General features: G+C 56.9%; 1 protein-coding gene across 2 annotated transcripts; it reads left to right on the top strand.

The window, feature by feature from the left end:
* Nucleotides 1-2742: 2742 nt before the first annotated feature.
* Nucleotides 2743-10794, top strand: ZNF467 (zinc finger protein 467). Of its 2 annotated transcripts, XM_054016907.1 has the most exons (6): nt 2743-2888; nt 4384-4653; nt 5886-5990; nt 6361-6474; nt 7150-7269; nt 8217-10794. In XM_054016907.1, exons 3-6 carry the CDS (start codon nt 5957-5959, stop codon nt 9788-9790), a joined length of 1842 nt encoding a protein of 613 aa, XP_053872882.1. In that variant the 5' UTR covers nt 2743-2888; nt 4384-4653; nt 5886-5956; the 3' UTR covers nt 9791-10794. The 2 variants fall into 2 exon arrangements, with proteins under 2 accessions (XP_053872882.1, XP_053872883.1); XM_054016908.1 differs by lacking the exon at nt 6361-6474.
* Nucleotides 10795-18696: the final 7902 nt, after the last annotated feature.

The raw sequence follows: 18696 nt of genomic DNA, 5'->3' as shown, positions 1-18696 counted from the left end.
AAAACCATGAATCAGGCCCCCAAAATCATGAGATGCTCCAGAAATGATGAATGTGGGGGTCCCTGCTGGGCCTCTGGTGTTAGTCTGCAGGGAGAACTTGGCTCACGCTCCCAAGCGTTTCTCCACAGCCTGGAGGGCTATAATATTACCTTTCCCCCCCATGAGAGCTGAGATTCTCACAAAACTCACCTCAGTCCAGGGCCTCCACAGTGCGGAAGCTGGCAGCACTGGGTGAGGGCACAGGCCAGGGATGTCTGGGGTGCCCAGGGGAGGTGGGAAGCAGGAAAGGGGGATGGGAGAAGACAGTGTGCGATTTCAGGGGAATGTGGCGTGGCAGAGAGGGCGGATGTGAGGGAAAGGAGGGGAGTATGGGGGATAAGCGAATACCGGGTGTAGGCGGGGATAAGAGCTGGTGCAGGGGGCGCACGGTGGGAGCGGGACTGCTGCCTGCCCTGTCTAGTCAGGGGTGGGGGGAACGGGACAGAGAGGGATGGAATTCCCCCCCTCCAGGAAGAGCAGAGGATACGCAGAATCCACCCCGAGCAGCGCACAGGGGCTCTGTATCTTCGGGGCGCGCGTTCTGTGTTGCTAACTCTTGGGCATCGATGGCAGGTGACGCTCCGCCAGCCCCTGTTGGATCCAATGTCCCAGTGAGGCCAGAAACTCCCCCATTCACGCCTTTCTGATGGCCTGGGGTAGGGAACTGCTCTGTGATTGGCTGCCTTCCCCACTTCCCCGCCTCCTGGGGAAGAGCAGCCAATCAGGACTGCTGCAGAGACACACAGCACTCTCCCCCCCCCCCTTCGCCAGCCAGGAGGAGTTTTGGGGTAGGGGACGGGGAGAGGGAACAGCTGACACTGCTCTCATGCGGAGTGTGGGAAGTAGGGAGCAGAAAGAGCCCAGCAGTGGTGGCAACACCAGTTCTCTCTCTCTGTCATGTACACGCACACACACACACACACACACACACATGCACGCACACGCACACACACACATGCACACACACAGGGAAGCAGCAGGAGTTCAAAACACACAAGACAGACCACACCACATGCTTTCATCTTTTTTTTACCATCTCCTGATCTGGGGGATCTGACTCCTGATTCTGAACGCGATCCTGGTGCTGTCTGGGTCTCCTCCAAAAGGCAGCACCACCCAGCATGTTGCTTCTTCCCTACCGAGTCCCCAGCACCAATTCTAAGGGCCCCTTGGGGGTCCCCCCAGGTACTAACCTGCCCTGCAGCTGGCTGGCTCGGAGTCCCAGCACAAGCTGAGCTGGCTACAGCCAGAGAACAGCTGCGGCCAATGGCACGTCCAGGGACTGGTAAGCTACCGCTAAGGAGTAAGCAGGATCTCTGTCCTCCATCCGGCCATGCCAGAATCACTCCCTCTGCAGCTGGCATTGCCAACACCAGGCTGTGCCCCTGCCCAGCTCTGGGGAACATGGCAGGGACCCCGTCGTTGGGGCGATTTAGCTCGCCGTTTAGGGCGTGAAAAAGAAACCTTCCCCAAGCCCATGGCGGATCGGACAGTTCCGGGAACTGTCTGAAGTGCCGGGGAAAAGGGGGTTTAACCAAAAACCGTGCGTTTGCCACCAGACCCCAGCAGCACTGGGGTAGTGCACGAGAGCCCGGGGGGGGGGGGAGACACCCCTGTTCCCTAAGAGGCTCCCCCAGAAGGGCAGAGCAGCGTAGCCAGGTCCTGGACGGAAGCCAGAGCTGGGCCTGCCTTACGGCCATTTAGCAACATCCTCCCAGCTGCTCTGTGAGGCGGGGCCATGGCCGCCCCTCACCACCCTGAGGTAGGAACTAAGGCGGCTTCTTGCCAAGCGCTGAGTCACTGACCAGACTAGAGCTGGACATCGGGAGGCACATGGCACGGCCCGGACGCGGGGAGGAGAGACGTGCAGCATGACAGAGGAGCTATGAAGATGGAGACGCTTTGCTGCAGTGTCTGAAGGAAGGAGACCACAGAGACAGTCAGGAGTCCCCTCGCAAAAGGGCACCTGATCCTGGCACCACAGAGCAGCCTGCCACCGGCTCAGGACAGAGATGACAAACGGACACGGGCTCAGACCCAGGTGTGACTCTGCCCTGGCGTGGGCGGGCAGCGCTGCTCCGGCTAGTTAGGCCAATGACTGAATCGGGGCGTTTTCCACGTCGCACAAGAGTGGCAGAGCCCCCAGTCCTGCGCTCACCGCCCTTCCCCCGGGGTGTGGGGGGGTCTCCCCTGCGGGGCTCCTGGCTAGGCCCCCAGCGGGCTAGGTGCTGTACACCGGACACGCTGGGGGAAGCAACAGCTGTTTGTCCTATGGGGCAGAGGTTTGAACTCCACCTTGCATGGGCCCTGGCAACAGCCCTGCGTTTCGGTTCCACTCAGAGCCCCTTCCCGAGAGCCGGAGTAGAGCTCGGCGGGGCTGCAGAGTGGGGCTGCCCCCCCCACCCCGAAGCTGGCCCAGTAAAGGACATGACCTCCGCCCCCGTGTCTCTCTCATCTCCTGGGACCCCCAACTCCCCGGGCACGTGGGGCCAGGCAGGGAGAAAGGGAGCACGGCCGGCTCTCCGCAGAGGGGCAGCGGAGTCTGCCCCCAGGTGTGCAGCGCCGGGCTCGGCCCCAGCCAGCTGGCGCGGTCTCCTGGCGCGCTGGCTGCTGGGAGATGTAGTCCCCGCCCTGCCGCGGGCCCCGCGGGGCCCCGCAGGAACACTACAGCTCCCAGGGTGCCCGGCGCAGCCAGCCCAGCCGCTCCCCCAGCGAGCCCGGCTCGTGGCTGGCGCAGCTCCGGCAGGAGGGAGCAGGGGGCCCTGCAGCCCCCCGGCCTGGGGGGTGACCTCGTCCCCCTGCCCAGGCGCGGTCCCGGGCCACGCGTGGCCGTGGGGGCTGCTGCGCAGGTAGGACACGCGTGGGGCCGAATTGCGCGGGGGGCAGCTGGAGCAGGGGGCGCCCGATGCCGCGGTGGTGGGCGCGGAGAGCTCAGTGCCGCTTCCTGCCCTTCTTCGATGCAGGGGGGGGGGAGTCGGACTCCTGGGTCCCCCGCTGCGCCCCGTGCTCTGCCCGCGGGGGGCGGGAAGGGCTTAACAATGGGGCTGGGGGGGAAAGGGAGAGACGGGATGGGAGGGGGAGACCATCTAGGCAGGGGCGGGAGATTAGAGAGGGGGGGAGAAGTTCTAGGGAGACAGGACGTGGGGGGGAGGGGGCGAGACGATGCAGGAAGAGGAGGGCGGGATGAAGCAAGAATGGAGGGGAGGGAAGGGAAGGGGAAGCCTCCACAGAAGGGGAAGGGAAGCTGTACAGGAAGGGGAGGGAGAAGAAGGGTTGTGCAGAGTGGGGGGAGGGGAGGCGAGGCGGTGCAGCAGGAGAGGGGGGAAGAGGGTCTATGCAGAGGAGGAGGGGAGAGTCTGGGGGGGAGGGTCTGTGCAGAGGGGGGGGAGGCTGTGCAGCAGGGGAGGGGGGAAGAGGGTCTGTGGGGAGGGGAGGCTGTGCAGCAGGGGAGGGGGGAAGAGGGTCTGTGCAGAGGAGGAGGGGAGAGTGGGGGAAGGGGAGGCTGTGCAGCAGGGGAGGGGGGAAGAGGGTCTGTGCAGAGGGGGAGGGGAGAGTCTGGGGGAAGGGGAGGTTGTGCAGCAGGGGAGGGGGGAAGAGGGTCTGCAGAGGGCGAGGGGAGGTGGTGCAGCAGGAGGGGGGAAGAGGGTCTGTGCAGAGTGGGAGGGGAGAGTGGGGGAAGGGGAGGCTGTGCAGCAGGGGAGGGGGGAAGAGGGTCTGTGCAGAGGGGGAGGGGAGAGTCTGGGGGAAGGGGAGGCTGTGCAGCAGGGGAGGGGGGGAAGGGGAGGCTGTGCAGCAGGGGAGGGGAGAGTCTGGGGGGGAGGGGAGGCTGTGCAGCAGGGGAGGGGGGAAGAGTCGCGGGGGGGGGGGAGGAGGGTCTGTGCGGAGGGAGAGGGGAGGCCAGGCCATGTGGCAGGGGAAAGGGAGGAGGGGGAGGCAGTTGGGTAGGAAGAGGAGGGGATAGAGCCAGCCCAGAGAGAGGGAAGAGCTGGGCAGCTGGGGGAGGGCAGGGGAGAGACTGCATGGGCAGGGGGAAGAGGGACAGCACCCGCGGGAGACACCCCAGTTGCTGGGACGATCTCAGGAGGGCTGAGCCCAGGGGTGCGATTCCTTGCTGGAGGGAGACGCCAGTGGGAACCCAGGCACAGACTGAAGAGCCACTCTGGAGTGGGGCGTGAAGCCCTGTGAGCTAAGGGGACACCACAGCCAGCCAACACAGCTAGGAAGGGGTTAACTGAGGCCTGCGGGAGAGAGAAACCTGTGGCTGTCGCTGAGGTGCTGCGCCCATGACAGGCCTCGGAGAGAACGCCGCAGCGCGCCATCTCACTAGCCTTGTCTTCTCTACAGAGCCACCTCACGCCGACAGGACACGTCCATCTCGACGCAGCCCACCAAGCTGTCCTCCCTCCGCAACCCCGCACGCTAAGGAGACACGGCCAGCCCCAGACCACGTGTGCTCAGAGCCCGAGCTGCCCGCCTGGGCTCTGACAGCCCCGCTGGGCCGTTCTTCCTCGCCCACCATCGCTGCCACTGGAGCACGAGCCAGAGTAGGATGCAGCCCCCTCTCTCGGCCCTGCGGAGCCCACCCAACTCAGGAGTAAAAAGGAGTCGCTAAGGGTACGTGTGCATCGCGGTGAAAGGCCTGCGGCACGGCTGGCCCAGGCGCGGGCTGCGAGGCTGTGTAGACATCCAGGCTCGGGCTGGAGCCTGGGCTCTGACATCCCGCAGTGTGAGAGGGTCCCAGTGCCTGGGCTCCAGCCTGAACCAGAACAGCTGCACTGCGGTGTGATAGCCCTGCAGCCCGAACCTCGGTGCCACGGGTTTATTGCAGTGTAGACATACCCGAAGGGGCACGAGGCACACAGGGAGCAGAGCATGGATCACTTGGGCCAGCTGAATCACTGAGTCCCAGCAGGCGGGTTTTGTCTGCTCTCCCCGTGATGCCGCCGCACACAATCCCTTGTTTAATGCCAGCGAGAGTTTTCATTTCCCAGAAGATGGGGACAGGGCTGCAAGCAGATCCTGCATCCTAATGATAAAGGCGTCCCTAGCGGCCTGGAGCCAAGCCTGAAGACGAACATCTAAGGCACAATGGGCGTCCTAATCCTAACATCCGCCCTGTGAGCGGATTTGGGCTCAGCAGCTCAGCCCTACTTTAAAAATGATTCTTGCCCTCATAGCAACAAATGAAACGCTGAAAGCTTGAGTCAAGTGTAAGCCGTGCAGAGATGTCTGCCTGGGTTACGGGACATTAGCTTGGACGGGTGTGGATTGCCCCATTCATCTCAATGGGATGTTAACTCTGAACCCTACAGATGGCAAGTAATAACCCAACAGTGCTAACTATTTGGGCAGAAGCGTCCAACCGATGTGTTGACTCCACACTGTCAATCAATCTTCCACCCATTCCCAGCTGCCAGTTGCCCCTCACGCAGCGACCGAGACCGTCAGCTTCCCCCCGGAAGATGTCTGCAAAGCCGTTCTGTAATTTCGTTCCAGGATTCGATAGCACGTTGAAAACTGAGTGTGTGGGGACAGCATGAAGCAAAGTGGATTTAACATCCAAATATAGAGCGTGAAGCTGCGCTGCGTTACTCAGCTTCTTCCCTGAGTCCACAGAAAGCTCCGGTTCCAAATGTATTTGAAGCTGCTGCAGACTTTCCACCAGAGGCTGCAGAATGTAGGCCCAGCTTCTCCCAGAGCGCACCGAGCCCTGACTGTGATGCTGCCCAGAGCTGAAGTGGATTAGCCCACGGGGACGTTTCCAAAGCCCTGGGATGCGCTGGGGTGTGTTCTCCGGGGTCTCCCCACTGAGCATGCTGCTCACTCAGCGTCTCTTGTTGTTGCAGGTCCCAGCGAGACGTGAGGACAGGATCGCCCTTCCCTTCTGGAGCAGTGGCAGAGCGGCACTGGGAGCAGAATGAGGGAGAACTATGATGCCATGATTGCTCTGGGTAAAAACAGCCCCCGCCTGCGGTGTGTGCCCTGCATTGCGCAGGGAGTGCTCCGGGGAGGGGCACCTCCCCCTAAATTCCCTGGGGGGCTGGTGAATGGCGCACCGGCAGTGTCGGGGGCTCTCGACTGGCTGCAAACAGGCAAGCCCTCTGGTGCGTGGAGTTGTTGCTCCCAGAAGCCATTGCAACCCCAGCCCAGTGGCACTGTGCAGGAGCGTTCTCTCCGCAGGGAGTAAGGCCCTATCCGGACTCCTCTCCTAAACGTACCCTCTGTCAGCTTTGGGGTGACTGGGTTTGCTGTGCCCGAGAGCCGGCGGGTGGCCCGGCCTGCCCTGCACGTGGCCAGCAGCCTCTGTTGTGTCTCATGCAGGGTCCCCCGTCACCAAACCCGAGATTGTCCCACGGGTCGAGCAAGCCGAAGAGCCTCGTGCCAAGGCTCCTGGGGAGGCAGAGCAGAGGGAGGCCCCTGGCAGCGCCAGCCCAGGTCAGTGAGGGGCATGAGGAGGGCTCTTTCCCAAGCGAGATGCTCCAGGTCCTGGAAGCAGAGTAAGGATGTGGACTGACCAGTGCTTGAGCCGTGTCAGTGGCAGGAGGATCCGGGCACGGTTGTTGCTCTGCCAGCCTGGAGGTCCTGGTGAACCCCAGCTGCAGCGACTTGTCATCGCTGGTGCTCGGCCCGAGGTTTGCGTCCTTTCCTGTGGGAAGCAGGCGCCCTTCTCGCGCCTGGCAGGCGTCTGCGGGGGGCTGCGCTGGAGACTGGAGCTGGGGGCTCGTGGCGCTGGTGCTGGCTGCCTGGCCCTGGCTGCAGGCAGTTTAGGCTATTGCTGTGGCCCAACAAAACGCTTACTGGCTCGGGTCGCGGTGGCTTACGGGGCTGCCTCTCTCCGAGTGCTGCTGCCGGCTACAGGTAGCCCCGGGCTGTGTGCAGGAGGGAGCCTCTGCTGGCAGTCGCAGGGGGGGCGGTGGGACTCCCCTCTCCTCTTGGGCCGCCAGAGCCAGGATTTGCTGCCCTGCAGGTGCCCTGACACCACAGGTGAGGGGCGACTTTATAAAACCCGAGGGAGCTGGAGGGAGGTGCAGCCAGCCACTCCTGGGCTGCTTGTGACACTTCCTGAAGCGTGGGGGAATCTGGGCTTGATTCTCTCTCCCCCTCTGACAGGATCCGTAGTGCCCAAGCCCGAGATCATCCCGCAAGGTGAGCGAGAGCAGCAGCAGCAGCATGGTGGCGGGGAGCAGATGGGGCTGGAAGGACGAAAAGGCCCTGAGAGCAGCTTCTCAGGTGAGGACCCCCCCCTCCCCCCCCCCGTATCTGCCAAGCAAACTCCCTGGCACCATCCGCTGCCAATGTGCCCCAGCCCTGCGGTGAGAGGCGCTCAGTCTCTTTTTGGGGGGGGGGGGGGGGGGGGGGGGGGGGAGGTAGCTCAGTTATAAGTTCAAGCTTGAGGGGGCCACTTAGGGACCTGGGGCAAAATTGGCCCTGCTAGTGAAGGCAGGGGGCTGGACTCGATGACCCTTCGGGGTCCCTTCCAAGTTCTAGGAGATAGGTCTCCACAGCCCAGTCAGCCCTTGGCGAGCGAGGGGAACCACTCAGGGCCCGCTTGTTGCGGAGTGTGGGGGAGTTAGGGCCCTGCACCCCTCTTCCCGAGATTCACTGCGACTCTCAACCAGCCAGTAAAGCAGAAGGTTTATTTAAGGACAGGAACACAGTCTCAAGCAGAGCGTGTAGGTACGACCAGACCCCCTCAATTAGGTCCCTCTGGGAGGTTCAGGGAGCTTAGACCCCAGCTTGGGGTTCCCTGCGTTGCACCACCCAGCCCAAACCGAAACTAAACTCCCAACTCCTCCCGCTGCTCCTCTCCTTTGTTCAGTCTCCCGGGCAGAAGGTGTTAATTCTCCCCACCCCCCCACCCCTTCCTGGCTCAGGTTACAGCTCAGGTAGCTTCCTTCAAGGGAAGTCCCCCCTCCTCACTGCAATCCCCCTGCAACATTCCCAGGTCAAATCTGCCCTGCTCCCTGCTCCGTCACACCGCTCCCATCCCTGGCCCCGGTTCCCAGGACTCGCTGGGCCGCGGGAGCAGCTCCGGTAACTCAGCAGGGGGAGGTACTGGAATTGCTGGGCGTGGTTCTGTCCCTGAAGAAGCCAGGGACATGGCTGGGGGTCGGTGGGTTACCCGACGTGCTGGGCTGTCTGATTCTCCATCTCTCTCTCCCCTCCGCCCCGGGCAGATGACTGGCTCATCCGGACAGTGAAGGTGGAGGAGGACTATGAGGAGTGGCCTGCGAGTCTCAGTGCGGAGGCGCTGCTGTCGGGGCAGCTGCAGGGCAGCGGCTTGCTGCACCCCGACGGGGGCCATGGCTACCTGGGCGCGTGCAAGCTGGAGAGGCCGAGCCTGGAGGACTACGGCAGCTACGGCGACCTCCCGGGCTTGGCCCTCCAGCAGTGGCAGCTCCTGACCGAGAAGCCGTACGGCTGCACCGAGTGCGAGCGGCGGTTCAAGGACAAGCTGACACTGCGGCTCCACCAGCGGGTGCACACCGGGGAGAGCCCCTACGCCTGCGGGGAGTGCGGCCGCAGCTTCAGCCAGAAGCCCAACCTGGTGGCCCACCAGCGCACCCACTCCAGGGAGCGGCCCTTCCCCTGCGCCCAGTGCGGCAAGGGCTTCAGCAAGAAGGCCCACCTGACGCGGCACCAGCGCATCCACACGGGCGAGCGCCCCTACCAGTGTGCCCAGTGCGGCCGCTGCTTCAGCCAGAAGATCCACCTGGGATCGCACCAGAAGACGCACACCGGGGAGCGGCCCTTCCCCTGCGCCGAGTGCGGCCGGAGCTTCCGCAAGAAGACGCACCTGATCCGGCACCAGCGCATCCACACCGGGGAGCGTCCCTACCAGTGCGCCCAGTGCGCCCGCAGCTTCACCCACAAGCAGCATCTGGTGCGGCACCAGCGCGTGCACACAGAGCTGGAGCCAGAGCCGGGGGCACTGGCCCAGCTGGAGACAAGTGCCCCCTGCAGGCTGCCAGAAGTGGCAGTGCCACCCCCAGGGTCCTCGCCGGAGCAGAAACCCTTCACCTGCCCCGAGTGCGGCAAAAGCTTCAGCTGGAAGAAGAACCTGACGTCGCACCAGCGGCTGCACCTGGAGGGGCGGCCCTTCTCCTGCGCCGAGTGCGGACGCGGCTTCAGTGACAAGCGCCACCTGACTGCCCACCTGCGCAGCCACATGGGCCTCAAGCCCTACGCCTGCGCCTACTGCGAGAAGAGCTTCAGCCACAAGCCCAACCTGACCACACACCAGCGCACGCACACCGGGGAGCGCCCCTTCGCCTGCCCTGACTGCGGCCGCAGCTTCACCCACAACCAGCACCTGGTGCGGCACCGCCGCGTCCACACCGGCGAGCGCCCCTTCGCCTGCCCTCAGTGCGACCGCAGCTTCAGCTCCCGGCCCAACCTCATCGCCCACACCAAGGCCCACTCGGGCAAGCGGCCCTACATCTGCGAGCAGTGCGGCCGCGGCTTCAGCCGCAAGTCCCACCTGGTGAGGCACCAGGCCGTGCACACCGGCACCCGCCCCCACGGCTGCAGCCTGTGCGGCAAGCGCTTCAGCTCCAAGACCAACCTGGTCCGGCACCAGGCCGTGCACACGGGGCACCGGCCCTACATCTGCACCCAGTGTGGCAAGAGCTTCAGCAGGAAGACGCATCTCCTGAGGCATGAGCGTACCCACGCTGCCCCCCTGCAGAGGGACAGGGACAGCACCTGGGCTGTGCATGACCCCCTGAGCCAGCAGGCAGCCTGCCTCTAGCGGTGGGGGACTAGTGACTCGCACGGCTCACCACTCCGAGGGACCAGTTACTCTGCTGTGAGCTGGACAAAGTGCAGGCAGGTGCTGTACTCTCAGTGCCAACCTGTAACCCCCCTCCCCGCCGTGCTATCCCAGCCCTGGGCTCCCCCACATACACTGCTCTGCAACTCCCCTCCCCACCAACCCCCCATATTCCAGTCCTTCCATGTCACCCTGGTTCTGCTCATGCATTTCAGACTCATCCTGCAGCCCCCTGCTAATCCAGCCGGGGCTCCCTCCCCCACCAGCTCTGCTGGTGCCCCTCATTCCTGACAGCCAGCCATCGCAGTCCTTCTCTAGATCCTCACTTCAGCCCGGCCCTGCCATGCCCACTCGGGGCTCCCCACCCACACGGCTCTGTCACTCGCCCTCAATCCCAGCTCTCCGGCGTACGGATGGGATGGGAGAGAGAGAGAGAGAGCTGGGAAGCCACAGGAGAGAAGCTGCCTGAGTGTCCTGCAGCAAGACCCGCTTCTGATCCAGACGTGCCTTGAGAGCCCAGTGCGCGGTTCAGACAGCCCAGCCCGCATGGGCACGGGCAGGGACACCACTGGGCGCAGCTGCCCTCAGCCTCAGCCTGTCCATCATCCACCTGCTGCGAGACAAGCCCTTCACACCGCCTGGGGAGCTGACCAGGCAGGAGACGGGGTTAGGACTCCTCGTTGAATCATTCCTAAGCTAGAAAGGGGGATAATACCGTTCCCCTGAGCCAAATGGTGCCATAAACAGTGTTCTCGAACGGTGCTGGAGATGGGTTGGAAGCTGGCCTCTCAGCCTGCTCACTTCCCCAGTCGCTGGCCAGGGCACCCAGCGCCGGTCCAGCAAGAACTGTGGGCAAGTGAGAAGGGGGGGGGGTTCTGTTCTCTACCTGAGAGGGGGCACAGCAGGGGACCCCCAAGCGAAGGGGCATTTGAATGTTAACGTCCCTCTGTAATTAAAGATGAAACTCAAGCCCTTTGCCTGGCTAGTGCTGTGAGCCGGGCGTTTCTTTCTTCACACCCACCTCGGGGGGTTTCTGGGGAGCCCTCCAGGGTGGAAAGAGGCTGGGCATTGAGAACAATCAGTGAGACCTGCTTGGCTCCACAGCGAGATGGTCACAGAGTGAGGAAGCTGGGGCCGAGAGAGGCCTGCTTACAAGTTCCCACTGTACCCTCCAATAGCTTTGGAACAAAAAAAAGAGTTCGTCCCGTTTGGTGAAATCACACCAATTACAGCCATGCTGGGAGGCCTGCCAGTTTCTCCCCGCAAAGCACAATTGCCAAGGAGTTAATTTTGTCCCCACCTACTCTTGTCCCCATTCTACTTCCATTCATTCTGCACCACTCTGTCCCCGCATCAGCTGATTCTGCGCCTCTCCTGCCCCCTCAACTCCGCAGAAGTCGTCAGCTCCGGCTCTGCTCCTCCTGCACCCCTGGAGGACCTCCCCTCCGTCTAGGAGGGGCAGCTCAGCAGGGCCCTGTTCCTCCCTCCCTCCCCAGCTTGAAATGACTGGGTGCAGAGGGAGGGCGGCACAGAGCCTCCCTGAGCTGTGCAGGCTGCTCCCTCTTCCCGAACCCTGACCCAGGATCTCCTAGGCAGGGCAGAGATAGGCCTGCTGTGGGCAGCAGGTTGCCCCCGCCCCCCTGGCTCCCTGAATCTGTGGTACTGCCATCCCTGTCCTGGCTGCCAGACAATGCAGAGACCGAGCGGCGCTGGGCAGCAGTAGCAGGCGTGGAAATGGCACATGAGCTCACTGAGGCAGGGACTGTCCAGTGGGGCTCTAAACCCTGTCTGGGGCACGCAGCAGAAATCGCTCCTCATGCTCATGGATTTGGTTTGTCACCCCTAGCTCCTGGCTGAGCGGGGCTTGGTGCCAGGCCTAGTGGGCAGCAGGGGAGCTTGTCTGTGTTGCCAGGGTGCACTCACTGCTGGTGACGCCTCCTCCTGGCCATCCTGGGGATTAGCTGTGCCAGGCACTGCACCCTCCACTGGCGATGTCTTCACCCTGCGGCCCCTCTCACTCCAGGAACTGCAGCCACCTATTCTGGACTCGGCTCTCTGGCCAGGTCACTACGTGGTTCCCCTTCTGGGGGTTACCCAAAGTCCTTCCACACAACCAGTCCCAGGCCGTCCTCTCGGGCACTGTCCTGACGGTGCCACTTCCCTAGCAACCGGTAGGGAAACCAGGGTCACTCACTACTCCAGCTTCCAGGCCAGGGACCCTGTACCTAGTAACTGGTCTGCTGTCCCTCAGCCCTTGTTGTTCCTTCCTACAGCTTCTGGTCCCCCTCTTCTCTGGGTGAACCACCTCTCACCTCAGAGGGAGTAACTGTAGGTGCCTCTCCTGGGAGTGAATGCAGCCTGCAGCCACCTTCTGCTGCCGGCTTCCTGGCTTTATAAACGCAGCCCAGCTCCTCCCTCAGCTGGGCTTCATCAGTAAGTTAGGCCTTAGCACCCCCGGCTCTCCTCCAGGGGTGGTCTACAGGTTAATTGGCCTAATTTACCCCTTCAGCCCTTGTGTGGGGTGGACACAGGGCCAGTGCCCTCCATCCACAGGCTGAGGGGGAAGGCGGTTGAACTCCATAGTCAGGAGTGGGGTGGTGCAGGCCGCACAATCCAAGTCCTGGAGATAGGGGAGGGGAACTATCTGGCTGCATTTCTGACAGGGGAGGGGGCCTTGCCCAGCCTGGGCTGTGAGGGGGGAGCTGCTCTGCCCACAGAGCTGGCCAAGCCCCCCAGCGAGACACTTGGGGGGGGAAGCTGGGGACACAGACCCTGCGACTTGCTCAGCCTGGTCACTCCCTGAAGCCTGCAGGGGCAGCAGCCACTGCAAACGCCTCAGCAGGGAGTGCAGAGCTGATGACATTCGGGTGGAGAGTGCTAGTGGCATGAGGTGAGCAAAGGCAGCCCTGGGGCACAGCTGGGAACCAGACAGCGAAGCCAAACAGCAAAAATTAAGATGCTTGTACACCAATGCGAGGAGCCTAGGTAACAAAATGGAGGAACTAGAGCTACTGGTGCAGGAAGTGAAACCAGATACTATAGGGATAACAGCAACATGGTGGAATAGTAGTCATGACTGGAGTACAGGTATTGAAGGGTATGGTGGAGGAGTAGCATTGTATATCAGTGATGAGGTAGATTGTAAAGAAATAAGAAGGGATGGAATGGATAAGACAGAGTCTGTCTGGGCAAAAATCACATTGGGGAAGAAAGCTACTAGTGCCTCCCCTGAGATAGTGCCTGGGGTGTGCTACAGACCGCCGGGATCCGATCTGGACATGGATAGAGATCTCTTTAACCTTTTTAATGAAGTTAACACTAATGGGAATTGTGTGATCATGGGAGACTTTAACATCCCAGCTATAGACTGGAGGACAAGAGCTAGTAATAATAATAGGGCTCAGATTTTCCTGGATGCGATAGCTGATGGATTCCTTCACCAAGTAGTTGCTGAACCAACAAAAGGGGATGCCTCATAGAAGAAATGAGGACCTCATAGAAGAAATGGTTCGAGCAATCATGAGCTAATTCAGTTCAAACTAGATGGAAGGATAAACAAAAATAGATCTGGGACTAGGGTTTTTGATTTCAAAAGGCTAACTTTAAAGAATTAAGGAAATTAAGTAGGGAAGTGGATTGGACTGAAGAATTTGTGGATCTAAAGGCGGAGGAGGCTTGGAATTACTTCAAGTCAAAGTTGCAGAAACTATCCGAAGTCTGCATCCCAAGAAAGGGGAAAAAAAATCATAGGCAGGAGTTGTAGACCAAGCATCTCAGAGAGGTGATTAAGAAAAAGCAGAAAGCCTACAAGGAGTGGACGATGGGAGGGATTAGCAAGGAAAGCTACCTTATTGAGGTCAGAACATGCAGGGATAAAGTGAAAAAGGCCAAAAGCCATGTAGAGTTGGACCTTGCAAAGGGAATTAAGACCAATAGTAAAAGGTTCTATAGCCATCTAAATAAGAAGAAAACAAAGAAGTGGGACCGCTAAACACTGAGGATGGAGTGGAGGTTAAGGATAATCTAGGCATGGCCCAGTATCTAAACAAATATTTTGCCTCAGTCTTTAATGAGGCTAATGAGGAGCTTAGGGATAATGGTAGGATGACAAATGGCAATGAGGATATGGAGGTAGCTATTACCACATCCGAGGTAGAAGCAAAACTCAAACAGCTTAATGGGACTAAATTGGGGGGCCCAGATAATTTTCATCCAAGAATATTAAAGGAACTGGCACATGAAATTGCAAGCCCATTAGCAAGAATGTTTAATGAATCTGTAAACTCAGGGGTTGTACCGTATGACTGGAGAATTGTTAACATAGTTCCTATTTTTAAGAAAGGAAAAAAAGTGATCTGGATAACTACAGGCCTGTTAGTTTGACATCTGTAGTATGCAAGGTCTTGGAAAAAAATTTGAAGGAGAAAGTAATTAAAGGACATTGAGGTTAATGGTAATTGGGACAAAATACAACATGGTTTTACAAAAGGTAGATCGTGCCAAATCAACCTGATCTCCTTCTTTGAGAAGGTAACAGATTTTTTAGACGAAGGAAATGCAGTGGATCTAATTTACCTCGATTTCAGTAAGGCATTTGATATAGTTCCACATGGGGAATGATTAGCTACATTGGAAAAGATGGGGCTCAATATGAAAATTGAAAGGTGGATAAGGAACTGGTTAAAGGGGAGACTACAATGGGTCATACTGAAAGGTGACCTGTCAGGCTGGAAGGAGGTTACTAGTGGAGTTCCTCAGGGATCGGTTTTGGGACCAATCTTATTTGATCTTTTTATTACTGACCTTGGCACAAAAAGTGGGAATGTGCTAATGAAGTTTGCAGATGACACAAAGCTGGGAGGTATTGCCAATACAGAGAAGGACCGGGATGTCATACAGGAAGATCTGGATCACCTTGTAAACTGGAGTAATAGTAATAGGATGAAATTTAATAGTGAAAAGTGCAAGGTCATGCATTTAGGGATTAATAACAAGAACTATTGTTATAAGCTGGGGTCACATCAGTTGGAAGTAACAGAGGAGGAGAAGGACCTTGGAGTATTGGTTGATCACAGGATGATTATGAGTCGCCAATGTGATATGGCCTTGAAAAAAGGTAATATGGTCTTGGGATTCATCGGGCGAGGTATTTCCACTAGAGATAAGGAGGTGTTAGTACCGTTATACAAGGTACTGGTGAGACCGCATCTGGAATAGTGTGTGCAGTTCTGGTCTCCCATGTTTAAGAAGGATGAATTCAAACTGGAACAGGTACAGAGAAGGGCTACTAGGATGATCTGAGGAATGGAAAACCTGTCTTATGAAAGGAGACTCAAAGAGCTTGGCTGGTTTAGCCTAACCAAAAGAAGGCTGAGGGGAGATCTGATTGCTCTCTGTAAATATATCAGAGGAATAAATACCAGGGAGGGAGAGGAATTATTTCAGCTCAGTACCAATGTGGACACAAGAACAAATGGATATAAACTGGCCATCAGGAAGTTTAGACTTGAAATTAGACAAAGGTTTCTAACCATCAGAGGAGTGAAGTTCTGGAACAGCCTTCCGAGGGGAGTAGTGGGGGTAAAAGACATATCTGGCTTCAAGACTAAGCTTGATAAGTTTATGGAGGGGATGATATAATGGGATAGCCTAATTTGGCAATTAATTGATCTTTGACTATTAGCAGTAAATATGCCCAATGGCCTGTGATGGGATGTTAGATGGTTTTATTCTGACTAGAGCCAACTTTTATCAAGACTTTAGAAACTTAGATCTAGCTGGGCAAATCTTTTCTCCCTGTGAACTGCAGGCTGCTCAGAGCAGGTTCATTTCCCTCTGAGCCTCAGGGGGGCTGGCATTGTGATGGGGGTACAATGCTTCATTTCAGCCCCATTGCAGGGTGGGATGGTACCAAGGTGGGAGGAGGCCTGACGCCTGCCGTGGGCCCACACTCTGCTTTTTTTTACTGCCACCGGGTCATTGGTAACAAAGCCCCATGCTACAGCTCTGATCTAGTCTAGACCAACCATGCACAAACCCATATGGGTGGGTGTGAGCAGACAAGAAGCCTGCTCTCCCAGCTCCAGACACAGAGGTCTCTACCCTGGCTAGCGCCAGCCCTTGTGTCGCATGGTTGCAGTTCAGTGCGTATGGACTTTGCACAGTGAGGCACTTTGGGGCAAGCACACGACACACAGTCCAGCTGGAGCTCACAGGCCTTGCTGGGCACTTGAACTCCCTTTCACTCTCCCGTATTGAGTGTCACATCTCAGACAGGATGCCGGTTCCTCCCGCAGACAGGCAGCTCCTCTCACAGCTTCCAAAACCTGGCTCACCCGCCTGCCATTCCATAGCTAAGCTTTTCCCATCGTGTGACGCACTGAGCTGACTCCAGATTTACTCACTTGTGTAGGGAGGAAACCCCCCAGTCCCTGAGCCATAAAGGGCTGAGGCCTGTATTCCGAGTGAGAAACTGTGATTAGACACCCGGTGCTGTCCAAAGGGATTCACTTTTAAAGTATCCATCTTTGCCCTGAGCATTTCACTGCTCATGTTGTAATAGCGAATGGAAGAGAGGCTAACCCACAGAAATGTGGTGTGAGGAGCACGTCTGCAAGGCACTGCAACATCCCCTGCAGCCTGCCGGAGGTGTTCAAGGAAATCAACAGCAATCCAAAGAGGCCTTCGTCCAGTGTTAGAAAACCCAAGTGTCTGACACATCCTGTTCAGGACAGAATTTCTGCCATGCCAGCCTTACAAACCACAGGGAAAGGATTGTAAAACGGCATTCTTTGTATGGGAGGTCTCTGGCCTTGCACTTCAGTGGAAATGGAGGATGCTTCACTGGAAACCATCCAGCCCACCTGACAGATCAACACTTATAATTTAAAATATGTATTTGCGTCCAGGAAATTCCAGGGTATTTTACTGGAGAGAGATATTACAAGGAGGCTTCAAGGCAATGAGGGTGTGGGGTGTGAAGAGGGCTGAGTGATAATTGGGAGCGTCTTAGGAATGCTTTATTAGATGCTAAATGCTCCCCACAATTCTGCAATCATGTATGAAGGCTTCTTCAGTTAAAAAAGAATAACATCCTCATTAAGAGAGGAAGTGAAATTAGCTATTAAAAATAAAAATATAATACATAACAAATGGAAAAATGGGGAATTTGATAGCAATGAATACAAACCAACCATTAGGAAAATGCAGATAATGAGGGAAACTCAGCATAGCAGTGAAAAAAATCTATGACCAGGGCAGTTAAGGACAAAAAAAGGGAATTCATTAAGTACACCAGGAACAAATTAAATCCTAACCATGGTATAAGTCCAGTACCAGGTCAGGATGCTAAAATAGACAATCCTGATGCAGGAAAGGCAGAAGTATTTGAATCAATATTTCTGTTCTGTATTTGGAATGAAGCGTGATGATGTATTCATATCTCCCAGTAATAAGGAAACACCTTCGATTCCAACAGGAATCCTGTAGGTTGTTAAACAGCAACTCCTGAAGTTAATTTTTTAATCGGCAGGACCAGATAACTTGCACCCAAGCATATGACAAAAATGGGTTGAAGAGCTCTCTCAATCACTGATGTTGATTTTTAACAAAACTGTGGAATATCCAGGAAGTTCCGGAGACTGGGAAAGATGCTATTGTTGTGCAAATATTTTAAAAATTTAAATGACGCCAAACAGGATGAGCCGAGTGACTCTAGACCAGTTAGCCTGACAATGATCCTGGGCAAAATCATGACAAGGCTGCTCTGGGATGCAGTCAGCAAAGACTGAAAGGATGGCAGCGTGACTAACGGCAATCAACGTGGTTTTATGGAACACACATTTTACATCACTTTTTGATGAGATTACAGGTGTGGTTGATAAAGATAACTGATGACATAATATAGCTATGACCTCTGCATGGCTTTTATCTGAGTCCCACATGACATTCTGTTAAAAAAACTAGCACGATACAAAATCCATGTGCCCATATTAAATGGATTAAAAACTGGCTACCTGAGAGATCATGAATGTAATACCAAACGAGAATCATCGTCCTTTGGGGGTGTTTCTCCTGGGGTCTGTTTTGTCCCAATGCTATTCAATACCTTTCTCAAGCGTCTGGAAGAAAAGAGAAAACCTTTGCTGGTAACATTTGTAGATGACACCACAAACATTGGCAGAGTGGTCAGTCATGATGGGCACAGGTCAGGTATACAGACCGAGCTGGAGCACTTGGTAAGGTGGGCTCATTGGACTAGTCATTAATTCATTCTCTCGCTCTAGCCCAGTGACTGTTCCCCCATGTAAAAATACTTAATAGTAACTGGGTCAGAGAGAGAGTGACTCTGTATGTAGTCCAGTGCTCAGGGCACACCCCTGAGCCCCCCGTTCTAATCCCTCGGTCATTCTTTATCCACCGTGGAAAAGCTTCACAGGAGAGACTGTTGGAGCCTCACATCGGGCGACTCCATAGCTCAGTGGTTAGGGCATGCTTAGGAGAGCCCTGTTCAAAGCCTTTCTCCTCCTCCGATGGAGAGGGAAATTGAACTTGGGTGAGAGCTCTTAACTACGGCAGTATTGCCAATCCCAAATGGTCAAAAATCATGAGTCAGGCTCACCAAAACTCAAGAGATTGGCTTTAAAAGCGGGAGATTCTGTACAAAATAATAGATTTGGCATTCTTTTGATTTGCCTCTTGCTTGTTGAGCCCTTAGGGTCACATTTTGAAGCTTTCTCCATAGCCAGGAGGGGTAGAAACTTACTTGTTCTTTAAGAATGAAGGCTGAAATCATCAGAGATCCACGTGACTCCAGGAGCTGGGGCTTTAAGGAAAACAGGCATTGTCACAGCAGAGCAGAGGCCTCTGTGGGATGGAGCAGGTGG

This window comes from Malaclemys terrapin, chromosome 2 (assembly GCF_027887155.1).
Source record: "Malaclemys terrapin pileata isolate rMalTer1 chromosome 2, rMalTer1.hap1, whole genome shotgun sequence".
Lineage (NCBI taxonomy): Eukaryota > Metazoa > Chordata > Testudines > Emydidae > Malaclemys > Malaclemys terrapin.
Note: the sequence above shows the minus strand (reverse complement) of the source record. Positions and strands in the feature narration are given on the sequence as shown.